Here is a 24114-nt window from a genome sequence, read left to right on the forward strand (position 1 = left end):
CCCAACGCTTAATCAGAAGTGCTCCCAATCGAGCATGAAAATAAATTAGATTTTGGGTTAACCAGGATTAGATTCATAGCACCAAGAAATAAAGCAACAGTTATCTAATCTAACAGGGCAGCCTCAGACTTCCTGGCTACTTGCCACAGGCTCCTCTTGCTAAAGCCCTCTCCCAAAACTCCTTAAATACTGTGAAATCACGGCATGTCAGTAAAGAAATGTAACTCTTCAAATGCCATGAACATAGCTCTTAAATCTGGTGCCTGCCTGACTTTGCTAGACATCGGCTGGTCTGTCCATAAGGAGAGTTGCAGGGTGTTAGCCTGTGAAATGTATGCTGGCCCCACAATGCATCAGGAATTGACTTCTTCCTGGGCACCAGGAGAGAAGGAGCCTACTAGTCTGGGGCAGAGCCCATGTGTTTTCTGTGGAAAAGCAGTTTATTCTCATGCCTCATGTTACATTCACTGTCAATCCATCCGAAAATACCAAAGAATGAGTGCCATGCAAAGCCCCAACTGTGAAGAAAATCAGACATGAGTAAAGGAGAAGGATAGAGAATTGATATCTAGAAAATATGAAGGAATTTCTACAATGCAACAACAAAAAATATTCCAAACAACCCAATTAGAAAATGGGCTAAGGATTAATAGATATTTTCCAAAGATGTGGCCAATAAGCACATAAAAAGATGCACGACATCAGTGATCATCAGGGAAATGAAAAAAAAGAAACCACAATGAGATATTGCCTCACACTTATTTGAATGGCTATTATTAAAAATAAACAAACAAAACAAAACAAAACAAAACAACAACAAAACAGGTATTGGCAAAAATGAGGACGAATTAGGACCTTTGTGTGTTGCTGGCAGAAATAATGTAAAATGGTGTAGTTCCTATAGAAAACAGTATAGATTATCAAAGAAAAGCAACTCTTTAAAAAATTAAATGGAATTATCGTATGGTCTAGCAATTCCATGTATAAACCCAAAAGAAGTGAAAGCAGGGACTCAGACATTTGTACACCATGTTCACAGCACCATCATTCACAATAGCAAAAAAAACCAGGCAACCCAAGTGTTCATCAACTGATGAATGGACAAACAGGATGTGATATATACATACAACGGAGTATTATTCAGCATTAAAAGGAAGGAAATTGACACGTGCTACAACATCAATGAACCCTGAAGACATTATACCAGTCACAAAAGGGAAATAAATTCATCACAAAGGACAAATACTCTATGATTCCACTTATATGAGATATTGAGATTAGTCAAATTCAGAGACAAAAAAATAGAATGGTGGTTGGCAGGGGAGAGTGGGGGAATGGGGAGTCAGTGTTTCGTAGGTACAGAATCTCAGCTGGTGAACATGAGAAAGTGTGGTAGATGGAGAGTAGTGCAGATTGCATGACAATGTAAATGCACCTAGTACCACAGACTTGAACACTTGAAAATGGTTAAAACGGTAAATTCTGTGTTACGTCTATTTTACCACAAGAAAAAAGGATAAGAGGGTTGACCCAATCATGCGCCATCAAAACACAGCAGCTGACAAACCAGTCAAGCAGTAAGCCCATTTCATTATTCCCCCCAAAATGAATGTGACTGCTCTTTTGGGTTTTTATACCTACTAGGCCTGTAATAATCCAGTGAGAGCAGACAACTACAATATACCCAAAAATCATAGTAGTAGAGCTAGAGATAAATTCTTCTAGTTATTTTAATGTGATTGATGGTAATGTCCTATGCAGATAAGATTTCCTAAAGAACTAGACTAGATTTTCTCCTTTAAAAATAATTATAGAATATTAACAAAGCACATACTTTAAAGCAAATCGTATGATACAGAAACAGTGAAAGTTGAGGCAGAAGAGGAAAACATCTTGGAAGTTAAAAAAAATCTGGGTTCTACATCCTCCCTTCTGCCACTAGCGAGTCTTATTCAGGCCTCAGTTTCCCTGTCAGTCATGCAAATGGTTTGGATAAGATAAATCTCAAATCAAAGATAAACTTAATGGCACTCGCCAACAGAGCATCTCATTTGTCCAATTCCATGCTTACCAGGCATCTTCCTGGTCACAATCTGCAAAGGACTTCTCCATTAGAAAAAAAAATGTCAGCATTTCAGAATCCTTGAAGCAACATTTGTTATGTCAATAAATTGATACTAAAATTCATAAAAATAAAGTAATTTAAATAATTGAAGAAAATTGATCCAAGTGACAGTGGCAAGTAGAACCCAGTTTTCCTAATTCAAACTCACCTATATTCTATATCATCGACCTCCATCCTCACTGAACCACCCATCAAGGAAAGGCAGTTTTCAAATCATTCTTGGCCAGTGTCCATGCCACTCAGTTCTTTAAACCACTTAAGGGGAAAATGAACTCAAATATGCTGAATCTGTCCAAAAATAATTACAGTTTATTTTTATGGACTATAACAATTATTTCTGATTGGAGAAAATGACACGATTTGAAAGTTTTGGGAATATGCACAAGCGCTAAGGGAGTGAGTAGAGTTAAAGGGGAAGCATTTTATGACTGATCACTCTACCCTCATCTGAAAATACTTTAACAGGCTTTTGGGACAAAACCTTCCTGGCCTTTTATTTGCTAGTTCCTCCTCTTCCCGACATCTTCCCTACTCTGCCCCACAATGAAAATACATAGGGATAAAAAAAAAAATATTCAGGTATATGCTCAAAATATTCCAGAGAAATCATGATTCTTTCCCATAGCTTATAAGGCTATAAGTGATCTAGCAGATCTATTTTCTCAGACCGCATTTTCTCTCTCCCCTTACTCACTGTACTTCCAGCCACATCACTTCCTTGCTTAAACACATCAAGCATGCTGTGGCCTCTGTACCTTGACCCTGTTCTTCGTTCTGCTTAAAATGATCATCCCCTGTCTTTGCATGGCTCCATCCTTTATTTCACTCAGGTTAAGTCAGATTCCTGCAGACAGGTGTTCCTTGATCACTATAACAGCATCCTTCCCTCGTTCGTTCCCTGTGTCTTTTTCCTTCTAGCACATATCACCACTGGACATACATCTTGTCTGTATCCCTCTAGAATGTAAGATCATTTAGGGTAGGGACATCGGTTTTGCTTGTGTCTGTAATCCCAGACCTAAGAACAGCACCTGGCATGCAGAAGACACACAATATTTGTAGAATGAATTAACGAATGGGGAATAGAGAGCAAGTTACAGTAATGACCAAACTAAGTTCCCTCAAATTTGCCCTTTAATCAAAATGTAAAAGTGGTCAATCCATCTGTCACACTAACATGGCAACTGGAGTTTGGTCCAAACAAATAACTTTGAAGTCTCTTGATGGCCTACTATGTCACACATTGACAAGGTGCTGGCAATAAAGTGATAGGTTTTGCACTGCTCCTGCCTTCAAATATCTCATGGTCTCCCAGAGAGGCTGGGGAATCATCACAGTAAGTGTTCTGAACACAGATGAAAGAAAGAACAACTAACCTGGGAGGCCGGGAGGGACCAGGCAGAAGCAAGTAGTCGTATGTGTGCCACATATTCCACAAACAAGTCCATACAACTCAGGAAATAGGGACAAGCAATTACTCCCACTCTTACCAAGCAACCAACCAGAGGACTCCACTGCTTTCCTAACTGCCAGGCAATCTTCTTCCATGTTGGCATTCTTCCCTTGACAACTGCTTCAATATTTCTCACAATTCAGCTGGAGTCTTTAACAGACATGCATGCACACACACTGAGGTTTCATGAAAATTTCTGTTCTCAGGTAATCGAGCACTACAGCCTTTGGCTTAAGACACATTTTCATCTCTGGCCCCACATATCCCATCATGTGTCCCAAGCCCTGATCAAACCTCATGATGAGGGATCTGCCTCAAAATATCCTACCAACCAAAGCATCAAGTAGCTTTCACCACACAATTTTCCCAGCCCAACAGGCTTTGGTTGTTCATTTTCAATAAAGTTAATAAACCCTAACCTATAGCTTTTTGTATGGCAAGTAGAATCAACAGCTGCTAATTCTAGATTCTGCCCCCACCCCCAACTTTCTCAAGGTTTAACCTCTTTGCTGAGCATAAGAAATATCTTGAAAGATTTGCATATATAAAGTGCTTTATAACCTCAGTCACTCCTTATGCTAATGTAAACCTTCCAAAAGGTGTCCTCTTTCCCCTATGTATAATCTTGCTGTTTTTGTGGGCAAGAGAAGAGAATTTGCTAGAAACAGGGGATAGCTCTATGCTCCCAGTAAATATTTACTCTATAAATTGAACTATCTGTGTAATCCAGGTTATCCTCCCCTTGTTTCTTTCAAGAGTGAAAGATAACCACTGCTAGGAATTTGGATGTGGCTGGGGAAAGGAGTTCAAGAAATAATTGCACATGATTTCTCTCTGCCATGACATCCTATTTTTTTTTTTTTTAAATCCATGTTCTAACTATTATCTATTAGTTTTCTAAGTCTTTTTTGGCTTCTGATTCTGTAATCTTGCCAACACAAACCTCTTTCCCAGAATCTAGTGATTACTTAAAATGTAATCTTGGTTTTCTGAAATTTGATTCCTCTGATAAAAAACTAAATTTGAAAGTTTTCCTCAGCAACTTAATTGTGCTACAAATGCAGGTTTTCTAGTTAGTCTCACTTCAGAGGAAGCTGCCCACATGACTTGCATTAGCTAAATAAGCTTCGGGCAGCTATTAAAACAGCACCTTAGAGTTTATCAACATCTTCCCTACTCTAGACAGGTGCCCCCACTCAAAGTTCTGGCACCTCAAATCTGGTAGCCACAGTCCCATAAGCACTACTTTAATATGAAAGAGTCTTGGGATTGTTTTTTAAAACTTCTCAATTGGACAAAGCACTTCCTCGGAATCAAGGTTCTCTGCTTTCAGATCTGTGGCCATCTCAGTTCCTGATCACTTGTCTGGTCTTTGCCTAATGTCCTCCTCTCATATCACATTTCTCCTTTTCCTGTGTCTTTGACTACCACCTGGTTCCAGCCACACTGATCTGCTTCTCTTTGCTGGCTGGGTCTGATGCTCGGCCTCATTGCCACAATCCACATGTGCTTCTTTCTTCAGGACCCGGCCTCCAGCTGCTGCCTTGCCATGCAGCCCTGCCCGCTAACTTCACGGGGTTCCCTAGCTTTCTTCACCAGCCTCAGCACTCTGCAGCCCCATAATGATGGAGCCAACTGTAGTAGAAGCCTAGAACCTACCTGCAGCAGTGGGAGAACCCTAATTCTTGTGAAAAAAGAAGCCTTATTCTCCTTCCAGGACCTCAAATATTGTAGCACTAATCCCTCAGATGCCTCTGAGTGCACAGGCAGTGAGATGGAGGTCGTGGTGCCCCTAACTCCTTCGCAATAAAGAGCAACAAAAGAGAAAGCCCTCCTGGGTGAGGATCACCCTATTCCTTATTGACAAATCTGCTCTTAGGGCTCTGGAATGCCTAGAATTCCTCAGCCACTTGAAAGTGATGGCAGCTACCATATCCTTTTAATCATATCCATTTCATTTTTATCAAAAACATTTATCTGGGTATTGCACAGAGATTACAACATAGATCAAGTCAAACAGACTTATTAAACAGAATACTCTGTCCTAGGAACACATGATCAAAAGCTGAGAGCAGAAACAGAAACAAATGAAAGGAAAGCGCTGTACAAATGGTGGACTTGGGAGAAAAGATGACCTGGGCTTGACTCTCGACTCTGTATGATCTTGGTAAGTTTTCTCACCTCCTTATGCTTCAATTTCTGTGCTCGTAACATGGGCCGAATAGAACGTATCTTACAAAGTTTGACAAAGAAGCATGTCAATACCTGGGAAATGCTTAGAAACTGTCAGCTATTATAAACCACTAAATTAACAGCTAAAAGGCAAAACAACAGGAACTATTGGGAATTAAGAGACCAGGGTTTTAGACAAGGCTCTGTCGTTTTGTGGCCTCTGCAGTAGATTAAAATAGTTGCAAATTCTTTGTCACATTCTCCTTGAAGAAGTGGGAGCTATTTCTTCACCCCTTTGAATCTGGGCTGTTCTGACCAATAGGACACATAGAAGTGACACGGAGCCAGTTTCTGTCCTACATTTTAAAAGAACTGCTGGGGTCCACCTCTTCCTTCTTGGAACCCAGCTGCCATTAGGACAGGAAACCCAAGTAGCCCCATGGGCAGGTCCATGTAGATTAGAACTGAGGTGATCTCCCAGTCCACAGCCAGCACTGGTTTACCAGCCATGTGATTAAGCCATTTTGAAAGTGGCTCTTCTAGCTCCAGTCATAGACATGTCTTTCCTCCTGAGCTCTATCTGAACTGCAAAATCATGAGCAAATAAGATTGTCATTTTAAGCCTCTAAATTTTGGGGCAGTCTGTTACATGGCCAAAGAAGCCTTAGACCAAGCACTTAAACCAGTTTTTGAAATTCCATATTTACAAAAAAGGGAAAAGGAGAAAAGAGGCAAGGTGTTCATTCATCAAACATTTGGAGAATACCTACTATGTGCCATACTCTGTGACGGGTCTTGACACTGCCCTCTGGTGCTTAATTTTGCTAAGACAGACATTAAACAACTTATTACAATGAGGTGGGATTCTGTAGACAGAGGATAATAAAGAGGTATAAAAAGGCATGGGAATATCAGGTGTTCTCATAGGCCCTTCTAACTCACATTTTGTAACTCGATGAAGAAGAGTAAGTACATCTGTGAGATGGCCATGCAAGATAATCTATGTAGACAGCGATTTTCCCCCATACAAATCTACTTCTTAGAGTATCATTGAAGATATGGGGTTTCAGGAGCTACCAACAAGTAAATGGTGAAAGTAGGAAGTTGCCTCTATAGCCTACATTCAGGAAGCGAATGATCTTATGAAAGAGGCTTTGAATAAAGAGATAAGAGGGAAATATGATTTCTGAGACAACTAAGGTTGCAAAGTAAATAGTGACAGGAGAACTTTACCTATTCATTGTTTAATGTTTAAAAGGCAAAGAATATAAGTTAATTGCTTTGGAAAAATTATTCTTTGAGTTAGGATATTTTTTTCATTCCCAGAGGTTTTCATGATTGCCAGGAAAGAACAAACTCTGAAAGATAAATTTTTATTTTACTACATAAATAGGTAGTTGTCTATCACACGAGCAGATCCAGTAGACAGCTATTCCGTAAAGATGAATAAATTCAAATCATACTCTTGTATTGCTGCACCTTAAGACATCTTCCTCCCAAAGTCTCTAGTTCCTAGAATTACTCTAGGAACTAAGAGATGTGATAGTGAAACAAAGGTAGACTACATACTTGTCCCGCAGGTTTTACCAAGACAAACAGAACTGCTGACCGAAAATCCACAGAGATGAGGAAGATTTAAAAGCCTTCGCCTGACAAGGTTTGGGAAAATTTAATGCTGCTGAGAGTGTGTACACTCAGCTTCTTGACTGTGGTGAAGACTGAAAGTCAATCATTTAATTTTCTAAGTACTTTTGATTTGGCTGATGTTGAAGTCCTTCTTTAACCTCACATTAGAAAAAGAAAAATATCCTTTGAGTCTTTGATAGGGACAGCTAATAGCCAAGAAAAAAATAGCCAATTCACGCTTCCCAAGTTTGTTGTTAATGCTAAGCATGAGTTTGCCTTGGTTAAAGTGTTCAGACTTGACATAGCCATTTGTGGTCATACATAAAAACGTATTGAACGTCCATAGGTAGAGGCAATTTTACTATCTCCTGTAATCATCTCACAGGATCTTAAAAAGCTATTGTTCAAGCTAAAGAAAAAAAAAACAGTCATGAATTTCCTGGGTTTTTTTTTTTCATTTTAAAGTTCTCATACATACAAAACACCTTACGCCCAACGCCCAGCTCTCAGTCTTCTCACACCCAAACCCTCCTGCCTCTTTTGTGATCAAGCCTTCTTGGAGCACAGCAGAGGCCAACACTTCGATCTTTGACCAAAGCTTGCTAGTCTCTCGAATGAGACCAGCAGATTACAACTAGAAATGGGTTCATGTCACTCCCCCCTATTTGAGATGTTCTTAAGTCAGTGTCAACATTACTGTCAGAGCTGGTGACTCCTGTGGCTGGAGGACCCCTGTCAAAGGGGGTAAGCTCACAAGTCAACACCAACGAGAGGCCTCTTGTTTGTAATACTCAGGGTAATAGTGGGCCCTTTCAGAGTTTTTCCTGCCCCTGAAATGCCTGTGAACATCAGGCTGAATCTGACCCCACGGCGACCTCCAGACTGCGTTAAGGCTCCTGGGCAATGACAGATAGGGCACTAAAGGAAGCCGCCCCCCACCGCCCCCACCCCCCAGGGTTTATATTAGCTCTGCTTCCAGGTAAGGGGGAGGAATCGATCATTAAAAGATGGCAAAGTTGCTCACAAGACGTCAAAGCAAAACCAGCGTTTAAGAGAAAAATTACAGCAAAGAGAAGAAGCTCTCCTAATGTGAGAAATACAAATGAATTTTATTCAGATCTATGGGTCCATATGAATACTGATCTATAGATATTACAGAAAATGCTATATCTATTGCTCATTATAAACTGAACTAAGATTAAGATTAAGGTCTACGAGGTATGAACTACACATATCCCCTTGCCTTACAAATACTCTTTACACATATTCTAATTTAAAATATGTACAAAAGCAAAAACAACAAAACTACCCTTATAGTCTACTGCAACTACTCAATCTGCAGGGAAACTAGCATTGGGGGCATGGACAGGTAACTAAATCACTGAGCCTAAAAAAGAATGCTTGAAAGAAGATAAGAAATGAATGACCAGACACTGAGGAAAAGAAAACTTTGGTTAAGGATATGGGGCAGAAACTTGTTTAATTCCTTGGAGACAAATGCTGAAATATTATTGCTCCAACTAATGCAGGAGCCATGAAGCACCCTAAGCTCTTTCATTTGGCCACAAGTTAAGTAGTGGATACAACTAGGCACAGAATGGAGAGTTTTACTTCTAATCTGAGTTTCATAGATACTCAGTTCATCTAATGCAGTCACTGACTGGGCCAAAACAATTAAAGTCAACTCAGACCTCCTCTCTCTATTCAGTATTCTAGCCACCTTGGTCCTAAATCTGTGATTCATTTTTAAACAAAGGTAATGGAACAGCACATTTCAGGTGAAAGCTGCCACAAAGAAATAAACAATGTGAAGGGCCTGGCCAAGACTCTCTGCAGATGTATGCCTTTAGTTTTTGATTTTTAAATGACCTCAGACGTTAAGTAGAAGGCTTCTCCTCAAACAGTGTTAGTAACAGAGCAAGGTCCTGGGTTCTATTTTAGATCTGAAACCTCTCTAGATACATAAAATTGGCAAAAATCACTTAAGTCTTCTGCCTCTTTCCCCACCTCCTATTTTAAAAGTAAGCCCTCACTCTCAGCATTGCCCAGACTTCTACATCACAGGGGGAAGGACGAAGTTAGAAAAATGCCTCTACCTCATTCCGCCAACACTTTAAATGCAATTCCAAACCAAAGTAAGGACAGCACAGCAGCAAGACCCTTAAGAGCACCAAGCAGGGGGCAACTGCATTCACTGCTGGATACCAGCTGCAGCCCTACTTGGGTTTCCCACCCTCAGCCCCCTCTCTTCCCCAAGCTCAGCCCCTTCTCCCCCCAGTGAGGGCTCTATCCTTTCATTTTCACTTCATGGTTAGTAATCTTACATCACCTCTATCTGCCTTCCTGCTGTTTTTACACTGGTCTCCTTTTCCTCCCCTTTCCACTCTTCAGCCATACTCAAGAAGCACAGACAATTCTACTTTGCACCCCAGAAATAGCTCAGCGATGATGCTAAGAGGAAACCCCACAGCCATGAAACCTCTTGCTGTAGACACCAATCACAGACTTTCTCCTTTCCTCCGAGCATATAGTTCTGGAGGTTTCCCATCACTACTTTTCAGGTATTCAAAGCCGGGTGGTGGTGGGGGGGGGGGGGCAGGAAGGGAGGGTGTGTGCCGGAGGCATCCCTAAAGTTATCAAAAAAGGTGGCTTCGAGCATTTTACCGTTCACATATTTGCATACCGTTTGATGTAGCTTTAATTTCAAAGCTAGTCTCAAACACTCAAGTGTATATCTTAACAGAAAGAGCCAGGAATTGCAAATGTGCTTGCCTCAAAGACTCAGGAGTCCAGTCCCGGGCAGGAAATAAAGTTCCAAGCGGCTTTGATGTGCTTCCTACTCTTTTCCCCAGCTCTGGTCATTCATCGCCAGGGCAGAGACCACCTTCCCTGAATTTAACCAAACGCCTCACACGTGGGAGCCAAGTGGTAGATTTAATTCCAATGAGCTCCCCAGCCCTATCAAATTAGTTACTGTCGGTTTAAGCTCAGCTGGGACCCCTGTGTATTTTGCGAATACGGAAAGGAATGTTGCACATAAATTGGGGAAAGGGGGTGGGAAGGGACAGGGGACACAGGCCGCGGAGAGTAAAAAGCCTTGGCGGCGTGGTGAGAGCGTGTTTCTTTTTTTAAGCCATTCGTTTTAGACTGAAGAATATCAAGCCAGTTCAGGTCATTTCCTGAGTAGCACTGCAAGTTAAAACAAGATCCAGAAAATCTATTAATCTTTAATTGCGCTGCCTCCAGAGTGGGAGCATGAGGCGGGTGGGGTGCAGGGCTGGGGAAGACTGGGGGAGGGGGTTTGTCGAAAAGCAAATGCCTACGAAACCAGAGCTCCCGACCTCAGCTGTTTCTTACCTCACTCAGCTCCGCCGAGGACTCGTTTCCATATTTCATGGCAACTCCAGAATTCATGACTGCACTTTTCAGAGGCGAGCTCCTCCTCCTCCAGGTCTCGGAGCTTGTGAGTTGGGCTTAACGGGCTCGATATCCACGGCTTGGTCCCTCCGGGCACATTTTAGTCTAGACAGCCATTTTCACCCAGGACAGTGGTGAAGCCCAAACGAAGGATGCAAGCACACCTAAAAGGAACAGAGCCGGCTCGCGTTTCACGGACGAGCCATTGCTGCAGGAGGCTGGGTGGCGTGGCGCGCTCGCAGCTGCTGCAGCGGCCGAGCCAGCGCGGGGAGCCGCCCGCGCGCGCCCACCGCCGGGTCCCGGGGCAGTGCCACCCTCGGCGCCACCTAGCCACTCCTACGATGCCTCGCCGCCCCCCATGACCAGGCTGGAGGGCACCTCCCAGAAGGATCTGGCACTCTAGAGGGATTAGGCGAGCTCCCGAACAAACCCGGGCGGGCGGCTGGGCGAGGAAGGTCCGCTCCGCGGGTGCCGGGGAAGGAAGGAAAGCTAGAGAGAGCTCGAGCCCCGCTGCACTTCACGCCGAAGTTTCCCTTTTGAATCGTCTGGAGTTGTAAGTGGTTTCTGATTGAACACAGCTGTCTAGCTGCTGGCTACAGGGTGCGCGGAGGAGGCGGGGCCAGAAAGAGAAAAGCAAAAAAAAAAAAAAAAAAAAAAACCCAAACCGCAGGAAGCCGAGCAGAGGAGACCGTGTGGGGAGAGCAGGCATCCTTTTAACTCTGCGATAGTAATCGCAGGACCCAAGCCCATGAGAAAGAAGAGAAACAGGAAAAGCCACCTGAGTAATTGTGCAGAACCGCCCAATCTTGCCTTCTGGAAGCCACTTTCCATGATTCAGTAAAGTCAAGACAAATCTGAATACATCAGGCAGAGCTGTGCACTTCTCGTAGTACATTAAAATTTTACAAGAGTGCGGGGCGGTCATTTTCTCTGATCAGTCTAAAGTCAACGCCGAGGGTGTAAATTCATTGTCAAACTCCCTCTCTGTCGCTGGGGGGCAGATCGGATTACACTTTCTGTATGTTCATAATAAAGATTAAGATGCCCCATCCCTTGAAAGATGTAAGACAGGCTCGAATTTCCGATCGTCCCCAACCCTCAGACAGTCCTTAAAAATGTTACATTTCCCATCCTCTTCAACTCCAACCCCCAAACCTTCCTTTAAAATCTTACTGCTCATCTGAGCAGAGCTAGATTTGTATTTCTGGGGCTTGGAGTATGAATCACAAAAAATTTAAGGGACCGTTATATCTAGTGGACTCCTGGAATCAGAGCCCCCCTTCAACCCAAACATGAGAGTTAAAAAAACAAGGGGGGAGGCAGCCTAGGATTTTCTCTTCATAAAGGTTAAAGTCTCACTGAATTTGACATGCACTAAAAATGTTCTGATCCTTTAAAACAGTAGGTCTGCAGAATTGTTTAGGAGGCCTCATCAGCCTCTCTCTAGACAATGGGAACAAAGTGTCTCCACCCCCAATAACAGACCTTGGCATTTCCTGAAGACTTCTACAAAAAAACCATTGTATTGTTAATTTCCAAGGTCTTTTTTTTTTTTTAAATCAAATAGAATGTTTATTTTGCTCTTGAAGAAGGAGCAAAGGGCTTGACTATTTGCATATACTTTCTTACTCATCTTCCTTCCTGTTGAGTTCATTCACTGCCTGATGGTGGCACTACTGGCTGCTTTTTGGAGCTTTGGGTCCTACCTTCTGGAGCACTGCCGAACGAGATAGCATATGGGGACAAACTGTTCTTCATGGGGAAGGGTGAGAAAGCCACATTATTTTACTTATTTTTTCATTAAAACTTGTTGAGAACTGACTATGTGCTTGAAAATGGAGATGGTGGCGAAAGAATAAAATATAAAGAAGACTCAAGCACTAACTCTGTCCATAAGGTGTTTGTAGTGTCATAAAACATAAATAGAAATAACAATTCTAGATAGAAAATGATATTTGCCATAAAAGCAGTACAAATGAAGGTCTATTGTAGTTCAGAGGAGGAAATAGGGTTATGGTTGGGCAATGTGGAAGAGAAGACTCTGAAGGAATCTCAAGAGAGGTAGCATGTACATTGATCTTTGAAGAATGGCCGAGCTCAGCAGATATGGGGAGCAAGGAGAAGGTATCCCAGGCAGTGGGACCACTATGAGAGAAAGTGTGGATGGAGACTGGCATGTGCAAGGTACAGGTGGGGAATGGCAGGTGTTCTGTTCTGAAATGGAACCTGGATAAGATAAGTGAATTGAAGCCAGACTGTAGACAGTTTTGATTGCCAGGCTAAAGAAATGGGATATCTAACAGGCTATGGAGAGCCACTAAAGGTTATTTGAGCACAGAAATAATAGGATCAGAGATGTGCTTTTAGATAGTCTAGTAGATTTGTTATCACACTCATGGGTAACTAACACGAATTCAAATAGACTAGGGTTGAGTGTTTAAAGAAACATATTTTAAAAGAAACTAGTGAAGATATTTAAAGAAGTGTATTTTTCATACTAGATGGCCCCTAAAACCAAGCAGATGACTTCATGTGGTGTTCAACCAAAAGAAAAGTGGTCTGTCCCAAAAGTAGAGGAAAAATTGGCAGCATTAAACTTATTAAGAAGTATTATTTCTGAAGATTCTACTTTATGAACAATATAAGGCATTTTTAAGAGTAATGTTGACAAGATGGGATTTTCTTTTTAAATAATGACTTTAATACTTGACCCCCACATATGATGCAACTCCATCCACTACAGTCTGCCAGCAGTAAGTATGGTAAGTTGAAAGTGGGAAATGAACTTGCCAACTGGACTACCCCATCAGTCCAGTAAGAAGATAAAAGGGCCTGAATTGAGTCGGGGCAATGGAAATGGACAGGAGGGAGTAGATGTGAGAGATTTTATAGAAAGAGAGTAGACAGAAACTGGTGGAAAGAGAAAAACTTAAAAATGACTTGTTGATATAGAACTTGGCTGAACGGGTTTTTGGGCAGTGTCTGCAATAAAAATGGGGAGTCCAGAGAAGAAATAGATTAAGGAGGAAACTACATTTAGGATATCATAAGTATGGGGTGACATCTGGATATTCAAGTGGAGATGTTCAGCAGGAAGCTTGAAATGAGCTATAGTGATAAGACAGGGTCGAGATGGAAATAGAGGTTCAGGGTTACCCCTATTAGAATAATAAATGAAACTGAAATCAGGTAAGTTTGCCAAGGAAGAGAGAACAGAGGAAAGAGTAGTCTGAGGATATTATCTTAAGGAAGGTCTTTTTCATGAAGACAAGAGAATATAAAGGAAATGATGGGGAGGGCCAGTTAGAGAAACAGGAAGATAACCAGGAGAACTCTGAGTCCAGGAAAGATGTTGTCAAGACAGAAGGGGCAGCATCAATATTATATGCTACAGAATGGGGAGAAGCCTGAAGACTCATAAAAGAGCATTTCGAAGATATTAATGTCTTTCAAGTAAATTTCTACAAAGCTAAGGAGACAGAATACAGATTAGACAAGGAAGTAGAAGGAACTGGGGCAGTAACTCTGCACTACTTTTTCCATCAATTTGATTGTAACAGAAAATCAGGAGATAGGGTAGTTTATTAAGAAGGTAAGAAATGTTGACTACAGAGTAAAATAGGCATATTTGTAGTCTGGGGATAAGGGAAATCTTGAAGCTACACCAAGAGAAGGGAGATGGAGTAAAATTCCTAAAAAGGGAAGGGGAAAAAAGGGCCAAGGACAAAAACCATAAGATGAGTTTAAGAGTAGGCTTGGAGAGGAGGAAGATACTGATGCACCTTCCTAGGAGACCAGGAATAGTTAGAAGAGCTAGAGAATTTACAGACTAGTAAAGAGAATACTTCACACATCACAATAACTAATAGCACATATTTGAAGAGTCATCCAATGTCCTCTGTGTGATTGTGGAAGGGTAATAGAGTCTAATAATAACATAATCAAATGTTAAGGAAAGGAAGACCACAAAATCGTCAATGCAAAGAGAATATAGCTGTGATCCCCACTCCTGAAATTGTTCAAGCATAGGGTAAAGGCCATGGAGACACATCGAAAACCAGTGGTATGTAAAGTATAGCTTCATGCAATGAGAGAAGTCCAAATTAGTTTTCTTCTAATCTAAGATTCTATAAATGAAGGAGTTTTTGTTGTTGTTATAACTTAAATGTTTTGTGACTTCTTTCACCTCTTAGTCTGGTCAGGAATTAGGCTGGGAATCTCAACTATCAAGAAAGCTAAGATATTGCTGTAGATAAGAATGCACCTGGGTCAATATCCTAAAATGCAAGAAGCTCCTCAATGTGTCATCTCAGCACAACAAAGGGGAAATAAAGCCCCAAGTGCATTTACAATGAGAAAAAATTCTCAAGATTAGTGCTCACTCTAGTTTACTAAGTATATAACTATGCATGCCTACAAACCCTTTCATGCTGTGGCTGCCTCAACATGATCCCTCTAGAAGAGCTTCTCCAAGTTCTGCTTCAGCAGAGAGTAGGTTCCTATTGAAACATGTGAGCAAGAGGTGGCAAGGGACTTCATCAAGATCAGGGAGCAGGTCTGAGAGAAAGCGGAAAAGCTGTTTTCTGACGGGGCAAAACTCTGGGGCCTGGATTCCCCTCCTTCCTGGGCCTTGTCTTCCTTAGAGGCTAATCTCTTCTCATTTGGTCTCTGGGAGAAGAAGAGGAAGCAGCAGTAGTCCTGGGAGAGTTTCTGGGAAAGCAGAAATTGCTGTTTGCATGAGTGGATGGGTCTATGCACCAAATGCACACTGAGTACACATCGCCTTTCTGCTGTTGGGGCAATCTGGCCCTTGTATGTATGACTTCTGACCTCAGTGAATTTCTACACAGCAAGGATTCTATTCTGGGTTTTTACCCTCTATTGGCAATAAATATCACATTAATTGAAGCAATCTTGGGTAAAAGTCTTGGACTTCCAGTACTAAGGACCTTGACTGAATCTTTGGGACTGGCTGAACTAAGCCCTCTCTATACCCCTGTGATGTCCAAGCCACCCTTGCCTGCCACAGCAGTCCATTGTGCTGTTAATCCTGTCCTCCTCCAGCCCACACAAGGACTCAAACTCCAAAACTGCTGCCTTCTCTCCTTGACCCTTTTAAGCTAAACACAACCTTGATTTTACGCAACCTCAGATTTTAGGAAGAAATCAGTCTTGTTAAGCTAATTCACACAAAGGTGAAAAATACACATAACCTTCTCAACCAAGCCCAAAGCATTTACATTGTAAAAAAATAAAGCTTTGAAATAATGCTAAATTGGTGGGATTTCCTGAAGAAGAAAGTGACTTTTCAAGGGAAAGGAGTATTTCAAAATGAGGAGATGGCAGGAAGCCCTAGACCTCTCAGTCCTTGAGGGTTATAAAAATCAGGGAGCCCTCAAAGTATACACTTAAGGATTTCCTGCTCTAAATCTATAGCTCACCCCACTCTCTCACTCTCCTGAGTATAGAAATGCCCTTCCCATCCCAACTCCTGTGGCCCTCTGTTCAATCACTGAACCACCTCTCCTTTCAGGCTGTGGACCAGACGAGAGTCCCAAGCTGGGGGCCTGCAGGAAGCCTCAATGGCCTGCACCATCACAGACATCTTTTCCTCCAGGTGCCACAACACAAAAAAATTCAGGAAGCATTGCCCTGGATCATTCTTGTCTTGGTCTCTGTGTCCTCAGAGAACAATATTGAAAACCTAGAAGAAACTCTATGATCACTGAGCTCATCCCTGCATCCCACTTATATAGGTGAGGATATGCAGGATTAGCAGGTTTGTGGCATTCATTCAAAAAAAGAAAAGAATCCCTTGAGTGCAGACATTGTGCTATGCCTTGGGATTCAGTGGTATATGAGGCAGAAAAAAAAAATGCTTGTTTTCATGCTAGCCTGCTTGGTGGAAAATGATTAATAAACAAAAAAGATAGTTACAGTTTGTGATGGGCGTTATAAAGGAATTAAACAGGAGCTATGATGACGGAGAGCAGGCCCCTTAAATGAAGTAGTCAGAGAAGGCCTTGATGAGAGATATTTCAGCATGAAGGTCAAGAAGAAGCCTACTAGGCAGAAAGTAGGGGAAGATGGCCAGGTGGAGAGTAGAGCAGGTACAAAAATCTTGGGGGCAGGAAAGGGCTTGACCTTTTCAATAAATTTCAATAAACTTCAAGTTTTATATTTAGTTTGAATTTAAATTTAAAGGTAGTATGATGAAAAAGATGATGGACGAACCAGACCATGGTATGCGTACGGTATGTGTAGGCCATAGATTTCATTCTGTGTGCATGGAGATGCCACAAGAAGACTTTAAACAAGGCAGAGACATGATCCAATTCGTGTTTTTTTTTTAAAAGGTAAATTTATTCCTGTACAAAATTTACAACTAGGTAACCTAAAAAATAGACAATATAAATTTCCTCTTTTATAAAAGTATTCCTGTGAATAAATGAAGATGAATTGATAGAATTATAATATCCATATTTTGAAACCTCTAATGAATTAATAAATTTAAGAATAAAGCACAATGCTTCCGGGTATTTATCCAAAAAAACCCAAAACAATAATTCATAAAGATCTATGCACCCCGATATTCATGGCAGCACAATTTACAATAGCCAAGATATGGAAGCAACCTAAATTCCCATCAAAAGACGATTGGATAAAGAAGTTATGGTTCATACATATACAATGGAATATTACTCAGCCAAAAAAATGAAATCCTATCATTTGCAATAACATGAATGGATCTAGAGGTTATTGTGCTGAGTGAAATAAGTCAGACAGAGAAAGATAAACACCATATGATTTCACTTATATGCAGAATCTAAGGAACAAAAAGAACAAACTAATCAAAACCAAACTCACAAATATAGTGGACAATTTGGTGATGGACAGAGGGGAAGGGTGTTGGGGAGCTTGGAGAATGGGATGAAAGGTTAAAAAAGTACAAATTAGTAGTTGATAGATGGTCACGGGGATGGGGAGCACAACATAGGGAATGCAGTTAGCATTAATATGATGGCTAGGTGGAGGGCCAGGGGAGGGAGGGAGCAATTGGGGTGATCGTTTTATCAACTGTATAGATGTCTAACCAATGTACTCTATACTTGAAACTAATTAAAATAAATACATTTTAAAAAGGAATAAAGCACAACATCACAAAAAGACATACAATCAAACACATGACTTCTGATTGAAGAATATAAAACCATCTATGAAACCATCTTAGCAGTTTTTAACATGAAGGAAACCTGTTACATTACTCACAGGGATGCAATCAGCAAAATCCAGACTATAACTCTATATGGAAATCTGGTTTCTTCAACAAATAAAGTATAAAGGGGAAAAAGTGAGTGAATGAGTGAGATATTAATGGTAGGGGAACCCTATAGACATATCGGCCAATTGCAGTATGTGGTCCTTATTGGGATCTTGAATCAAACAAACTGACTATAAAAAATTATGATTTATATGAGATATTCAGAAATATACTTTTTGGATGTTTGATGACATTAAAATTATTAATTTTTAAGATGTATTAATGCTCTTGTGGTTACATTTAAAAGGAATCTTTAACTTTTATAGATATATATATTGAAATATTTAGGGGTGAAATGATATGATGTCTGGAATTTATGTCAAAAATGGACTGGCATGGATTGATAACTGACTTGATAAGCTGGGTGGCAGGTATATGAGATGTCATGCTACTCTCTTTACTTGCATATGTTTGAAAATATTCATAACAAAGAAGTCGAAAAAGGATAATTTTGTCTTTATGTAAAGAATGGGTTGTGGTGCCATAAAAGTAAAGCAAGGGAACCTCTTAAGGCTATTGCAGTTGTCCAGGTAAGAGGATGCCTGTGGCTTGAAACTCAATGAAATCAATGAATGATGAGAAATGGTTGAACTTGAGATATATATATGTAAAATTGACCAGGACTTGGTGAATGATTGGGCGCAGGTAATGAGACAGAGAGGAATCAGATGACTACCAGTTTTGGGGCTGAACAATTGTGGGGAAGGACTGGGTTTGAGAGAGCGATCAAGGGTTCAGTTTTTGACACATTAAACTGGAGATTCCTATTGACATCTAAGAGGATGTTAATAGCAGTAGGATAAATGAGTTTTGGGTTCAGGGGAGAGTTAGGCTAGACATATAGATTTGGAAGTCATTAGCATGTAACGATAATTGATGTTGAAAGCTAGAAGAACACATGAGGTCATTTATAGAGAGAGACTACAAACAGAGATGCAGTTCCAGGACTTATCATTGAAATGCTCCAATTTTTCCAGGTTGAGTAGAGGAAAAGAATCAATAAGAAAAATCAAGAAAAAGCATACTCTGAGGAAGAGAAAAACTAAAGATGTGACATCACATATTTTAAGAGATGAGTGTCTTAAGGAGAGTGGCAACCTATATGGAATGCTGCTGAGAGTTCAAAAAGATTGACAGCAAAGAAGTGTTCTTTGGTTGTGAGATTACTGGTGATCTTGAGAGAAGCAATTTCATTAAGTGATGGAGATGGATAGAAGCTAGATTATTGTGGACTGAATAGTAACTCGGAAGTGAAATAGTCAAGAGAGCACATGAAAATTACCTTTGAGAAGCATGTTGCCCAAAGCCTCACTACTGCTGAACTATCTAGTGAGATCTTGAGTCAAAGTCCTAACTTCTACTTCCAAGCTTTTCTCCCTTTACAGTGCCCCTTCAGTGAAGTTAGCTTGGAGTCCCTTGGCTGGGATTAGAGACTCTGGGTTGTTAGTATAGTGGATCCCTCCCTAAACTGATAACTGAAGTCTGTTATACCATGCTGGGTCTTCACCTTATTGTTTAAGAAATTGGCTACATTGCTTTTAGACCTAGCGACTTACTGCTGTGGAATAGATGGAATGCAGTAGCTAATTTGATTAGTCTGTGCTTAAAATTTGCTAAGAAAAGAAATACTTGAGAACTATTCTAGATTAAATCTCACACATAAACAAAACTCCAGCCTTCTCCAACTGCAAATATAACTCAAACATTAAGAAAGCACCCCTGTGGTATTTGTTTGTCTCATTAATCACATTCAGAGACTGCTTTACACTCAACCTAGTCATTGTAACAACCTGAGTCTTTTGGCATCAGCATCCCTGACATTATCAGTGGGGAATTCCTAGTTGAGATTCATTACCTTATGCAGGTATCATGTGATGCTTCGAAACCCTTCTTGTGGTCTGATATTTTGGAACTCAAAACTTAGTATTTTGTCATCTTGTCTTAAATATTCAGAGTATCTGTCAAAACTCTTTACTCATTTGTTTTCCAAATTTCTTTAAACTATATCAAATTATCTGTGGAAATGAAAAATAATCAGCGGAGATTAGGGATTTGGAAATCCAAGAAAGTTAAAAAAAACTTTTAAATCCTCCCAAGAGTACTTGGATATGGCCAATCTCCTGGAGAGGCAAAAGAAAAATATACATTAAGCAGATGCATGAAAATAGATGTAGAAAATTTAGAAAACATGCTTAATTAAATAAATTCCACATGCCTGCCACTGTTTGTTTCTGGAGCTGGTTGGGAGGCTAAAACAGCATTATCCATTAGTGTCTTTTAGCTAGAAAATGTTGCAGCAGCTGCCCCAAATGGGCAGAGAAATAATTACTATAATATAATGCCTCATAGACCTAATAATAAAAGAGGTAGTTCACCGGGCATTGTACCAAGCTGACAGGAGAAGGAAGATCTGAGGCACAAACTGGGGAAAACCATCATCCCAGACTCTGAGTCTACAAGTGCCAGCGGATGGGCTGCTATGGGACACGTGGAGGCATGAGGAGCCGGCTCTTGCCTATATTGGTAAGTAAACTTCCCTCTCCCAGCCATCCTCACATGTTTTCCACAGTTGCCACGTGAGCTCAATCATTCCCTCTTTAAACGACATCTCTAGCCATGGCCCTTCCTTGTGTTTAACGTGAAATCAGTTAATGTTTTTTCATGTAACTATCAGACCCTTTTGTTAGGTCTTGCCATCACCATAAATCATGTCTAAAACTGAACTTGTCACTTCCACCAAAAACTGGCTTTAATTTCAGTTTATGAATTTCTATAAATAGAACTGTAGTTTCCAGTCTAATAAGTTTGGAGTCATTATCAGTTCCCTTCTTCATCTCTTCTACCAGTCATTTAGCCCTTTCTTCTCCACTTGCTCTCCACTTTTACTGCTAGCAGCATCTTCTAGGCCTTGTGTCTGTATTTTGGTAACTACAACTTAATGATATTACTCAGCTAGAAATCATTCTGTATACTCTACCCAGCTATTTTCCCCAAAATATAGCTTTCCATCATGTCATTGTACAAGTAAATCTTTTTAAAGATTTTTTTTAAGCTTTATTGGGGTATAATTTACATACCTTAAAATTCGTCTTATTTATTTATTTATTCATTCATTCATTCATTCATTCATTCATTCGTTTGTTTCCAGTATACAGTACATTGGTTAGACATTTATATAGTTTATAAAATGATCTCCCTAATTGCTCTTTCTCTCCTCTGGCTCTCCACCTAGCCGTTACATTAATTACAGTTCCCCAAACCCCCTCCTCTCTGGCTGTCATAAAATTCACCTTTTAACATGTATAATTCAGTGGTTTTTAGTATATTCACAGACTTATGCAATCACCATCACTATCTCGTTTAGAACATTTTCATCACCCCCAAAAGAAACCTATGCTCATTAGCAGTCACTCCTCATTCATCCCAACCACTAAATCTATTTCATGTCTCTATGGATTTGCCTATTATGGGCACTTCATATATATGAAATATAATAATATGTGGAACTTTGTGTCTGGCTTCTTCCACTTAGCATAATATTTTCAAGGTTCTTCCACATCGTAGTATGTATCAGTACTTCATTCCTTTTTATTGCCAAATAATATTCCATTATATGGTTACGCCACATCTTGTTTATCTGTCATCATTTAATGGGCATTTGAGTTGTTTCCACTTTTTGGCTATTATAAACATTGGTGAGCAAGTTTTTATATACATGTGTTTTCAATACTCTTAGGCATATACTTAGGAATGAAATTGTTTGGTAATAGGGTAATTCTATGTTTAACATTTTGAGGAACTACCAAATTGTTGTCCAAAATGGCTGCACCATTTCACATTCCCACTAGCAATGTATGAGGGTTTTAATTTCTCTACATCCTCTCCCACACCTATTGTCTGTCTTTTTGATTACAGGTACCCCTGCTTTTCAAAAATTCACTTTATACCACTTTACTTTTACATAAGACCTACATTAGTACCTGTTTTTGCTAACCAAAAGAAATCCAAAGAGGATTTTTGCTGTTACAATAAAGGTAAAAAGCAAAAATAGCATTCAGCATTTGTTTTACAGTGAGCAGTTACAGAGGCAGCTCATACCTGGAGCAGCGAGACTGGCACCACCAAGCTCCTTCCCTGGGAACCACACTCAGCATCTCAGCAGCAAGCTGTCATTGCTTTGAACTGTGTTTTTGAGCATCTGTGCTCTATCTCAATTTATTTTGTACATCTGTTAGCAAGGAGTGTCCCAAGTTAATTGCTTCCTTGCTTTATGCCATTTAGGTTTACAAAAGGTTTCAAAGGAATGCACTACTTTGGGATAGCAGGGGAATCCTGTATATAGCCATCCTAGTGGGTATGAAGTTGTATCTCATTGTGGTTTAGATCTGCATTATTTTAATGATTAATGACGTTGAGCATCTTTTCATGTGCTTATTGGTTATCTGTTTCTCTTCTTTGAAGAACTATTTAAATCCTTTAGCCACTTTAAAATTGGCTTATTTTTCTTTTTATTAAGTCATAAGAGTTCTTGATATATCCTGGAGGTTAAACCCTTATCACATATAAATTCACAAATATTTTCTCCTGTGGGTTGCCTTTTCAATTTTTTAATAGTGCCCTTTGAAGCACAAAAGTTTCTAATTTTGATGAAGTCCCATGTATCTATTTTCCCTTTGGTTGCTTATGTTTTTAGTGTTATATCTAAGAAACTATTGCTTAATGCAGAGTCACAAAGATTCATTTCTATACTTCTAATAATTTAATGGTTTTAGTTCTTACATTAAGTCTGTGATCCATTTTAAGTTAATTTTTTAATATAGTGTGAGGTAGGGTCCAACTTCATTCTTTTGCCTGTGGATAGCCAGTTATCCCAGAACTATTTATTGAAAAGATTACTCTTTTCCTCATTGAATTTTCTTAACACATTTGTCAAAATTTAATTGACCATAAATGCAAGTTTATTTCTGGACTCTCAATTCTGTTCTATTTATCTGTATGTCTACCCTTATGCCAGTACTCCACATCTTGATTATTGTAATTTTGAAGTAAGTTTTGAAATCAGAAAGTGTGAGTTCTCCAACTTTGTTCTTTTTTAAGATTGTTTCAGCTATTTTGGGTATCTTTTATTCCAATGTGAATTTTAAGATCAGTCTGTTAATGTGCAAATAAGCCAACTAGACTTTTGATAGGAATGAATGAGATCTGTAAAACAATTGGGGGAATACTGACATCTTAGTGATATTGTCTTCCAATCCATGAACATGAGATGTCTTTGAATTTATTTAGGTCTTTTTAAATTTGTTTCAATGATATTTTATAGTTTTCAGTGTACAAATCTTATACTTCTTTTGTTAAGTTTATTCCAAAATATATTATTCTTTTAAATCTATAGTAAATGGAATTGTTTTCTTAATTTTATTTTCAGATTGTTCATTGGAAGTGTATAGAAATGTAACTAATTTTTGTATGTTGATCTTGTACCCTGAAATCTTGCTGAATTCATTTATTAGTTCTAATAATTTTATTTTTGTGGATTTCTTAGTATTTCATATATACAAATAATGTCATCAGCAAATAGAGATAGTTTTACTCCTTCCTTCTGAATCTGGATGCTTTTTATTTCTTTTTCTTACCTAGTTGTCCTGGCTAGCACCTCCAATATAATGTTGAATAGAAATAAAATGAGCAGACATTTTTGTCTTGTTCTTGATCTTATGGGGGAAAACATTAATTTTTTCATGATTAAGAATGATGTCAACTGCAGGTTTTTAATAGATGGCCTTTTTTTTATCCAATCAATTTAATCTCTTACTACTTGAATGGAAAACCTTTCTTTAATCACTGTGGTCTTCTTGCTATCCTTATAATTGATAAGCTTATTCCCATATCAAAACATGTCTTTTCCTCTTGCTCCTTCTCCTGCCTGGAATGTTCCCATTTACTTATCTAAATCTTGGCAACTCTTGAAGTCTTGGCCTGATATTGATCTTTCTCTTCTCT

General features: G+C 39.7%; 1 protein-coding gene across 4 annotated transcripts in view; it reads right to left on the bottom strand.

The window, feature by feature from the left end:
* Nucleotides 1-24114, bottom strand: part of MCC (mutated in colorectal cancers) — a 398889-nt gene that overhangs the window by 254897 nt on the left and 119878 nt on the right. The window contains exons 1-2 of one of the 4 annotated variants that reach the window (XM_011365179.2): nucleotides 11224-11399; nucleotides 10734-10957 (exon numbers count right to left, since the gene is read on the bottom strand). The exons of 2 other annotated variants lie outside the window; for them this stretch is intronic. In XM_011365179.2, coding sequence (XP_011363481.1) covers nucleotides 10734-10790 — 57 coding nt within the window. In that variant the 5' untranslated portion in view covers nucleotides 10791-10957; nucleotides 11224-11399. Of the gene's footprint in view, nucleotides 1-10733; nucleotides 11400-24114 lie in introns of those variants that run through there. One more of the 4 variants, XM_011365178.2, reaches the window with a different exon arrangement.

Source organism: Pteropus vampyrus, unplaced genomic scaffold, assembly GCF_000151845.1.
Source record: "Pteropus vampyrus isolate Shadow unplaced genomic scaffold, Pvam_2.0 Scaffold106, whole genome shotgun sequence".
Classification (NCBI taxonomy): domain Eukaryota; kingdom Metazoa; phylum Chordata; class Mammalia; order Chiroptera; family Pteropodidae; genus Pteropus; species Pteropus vampyrus.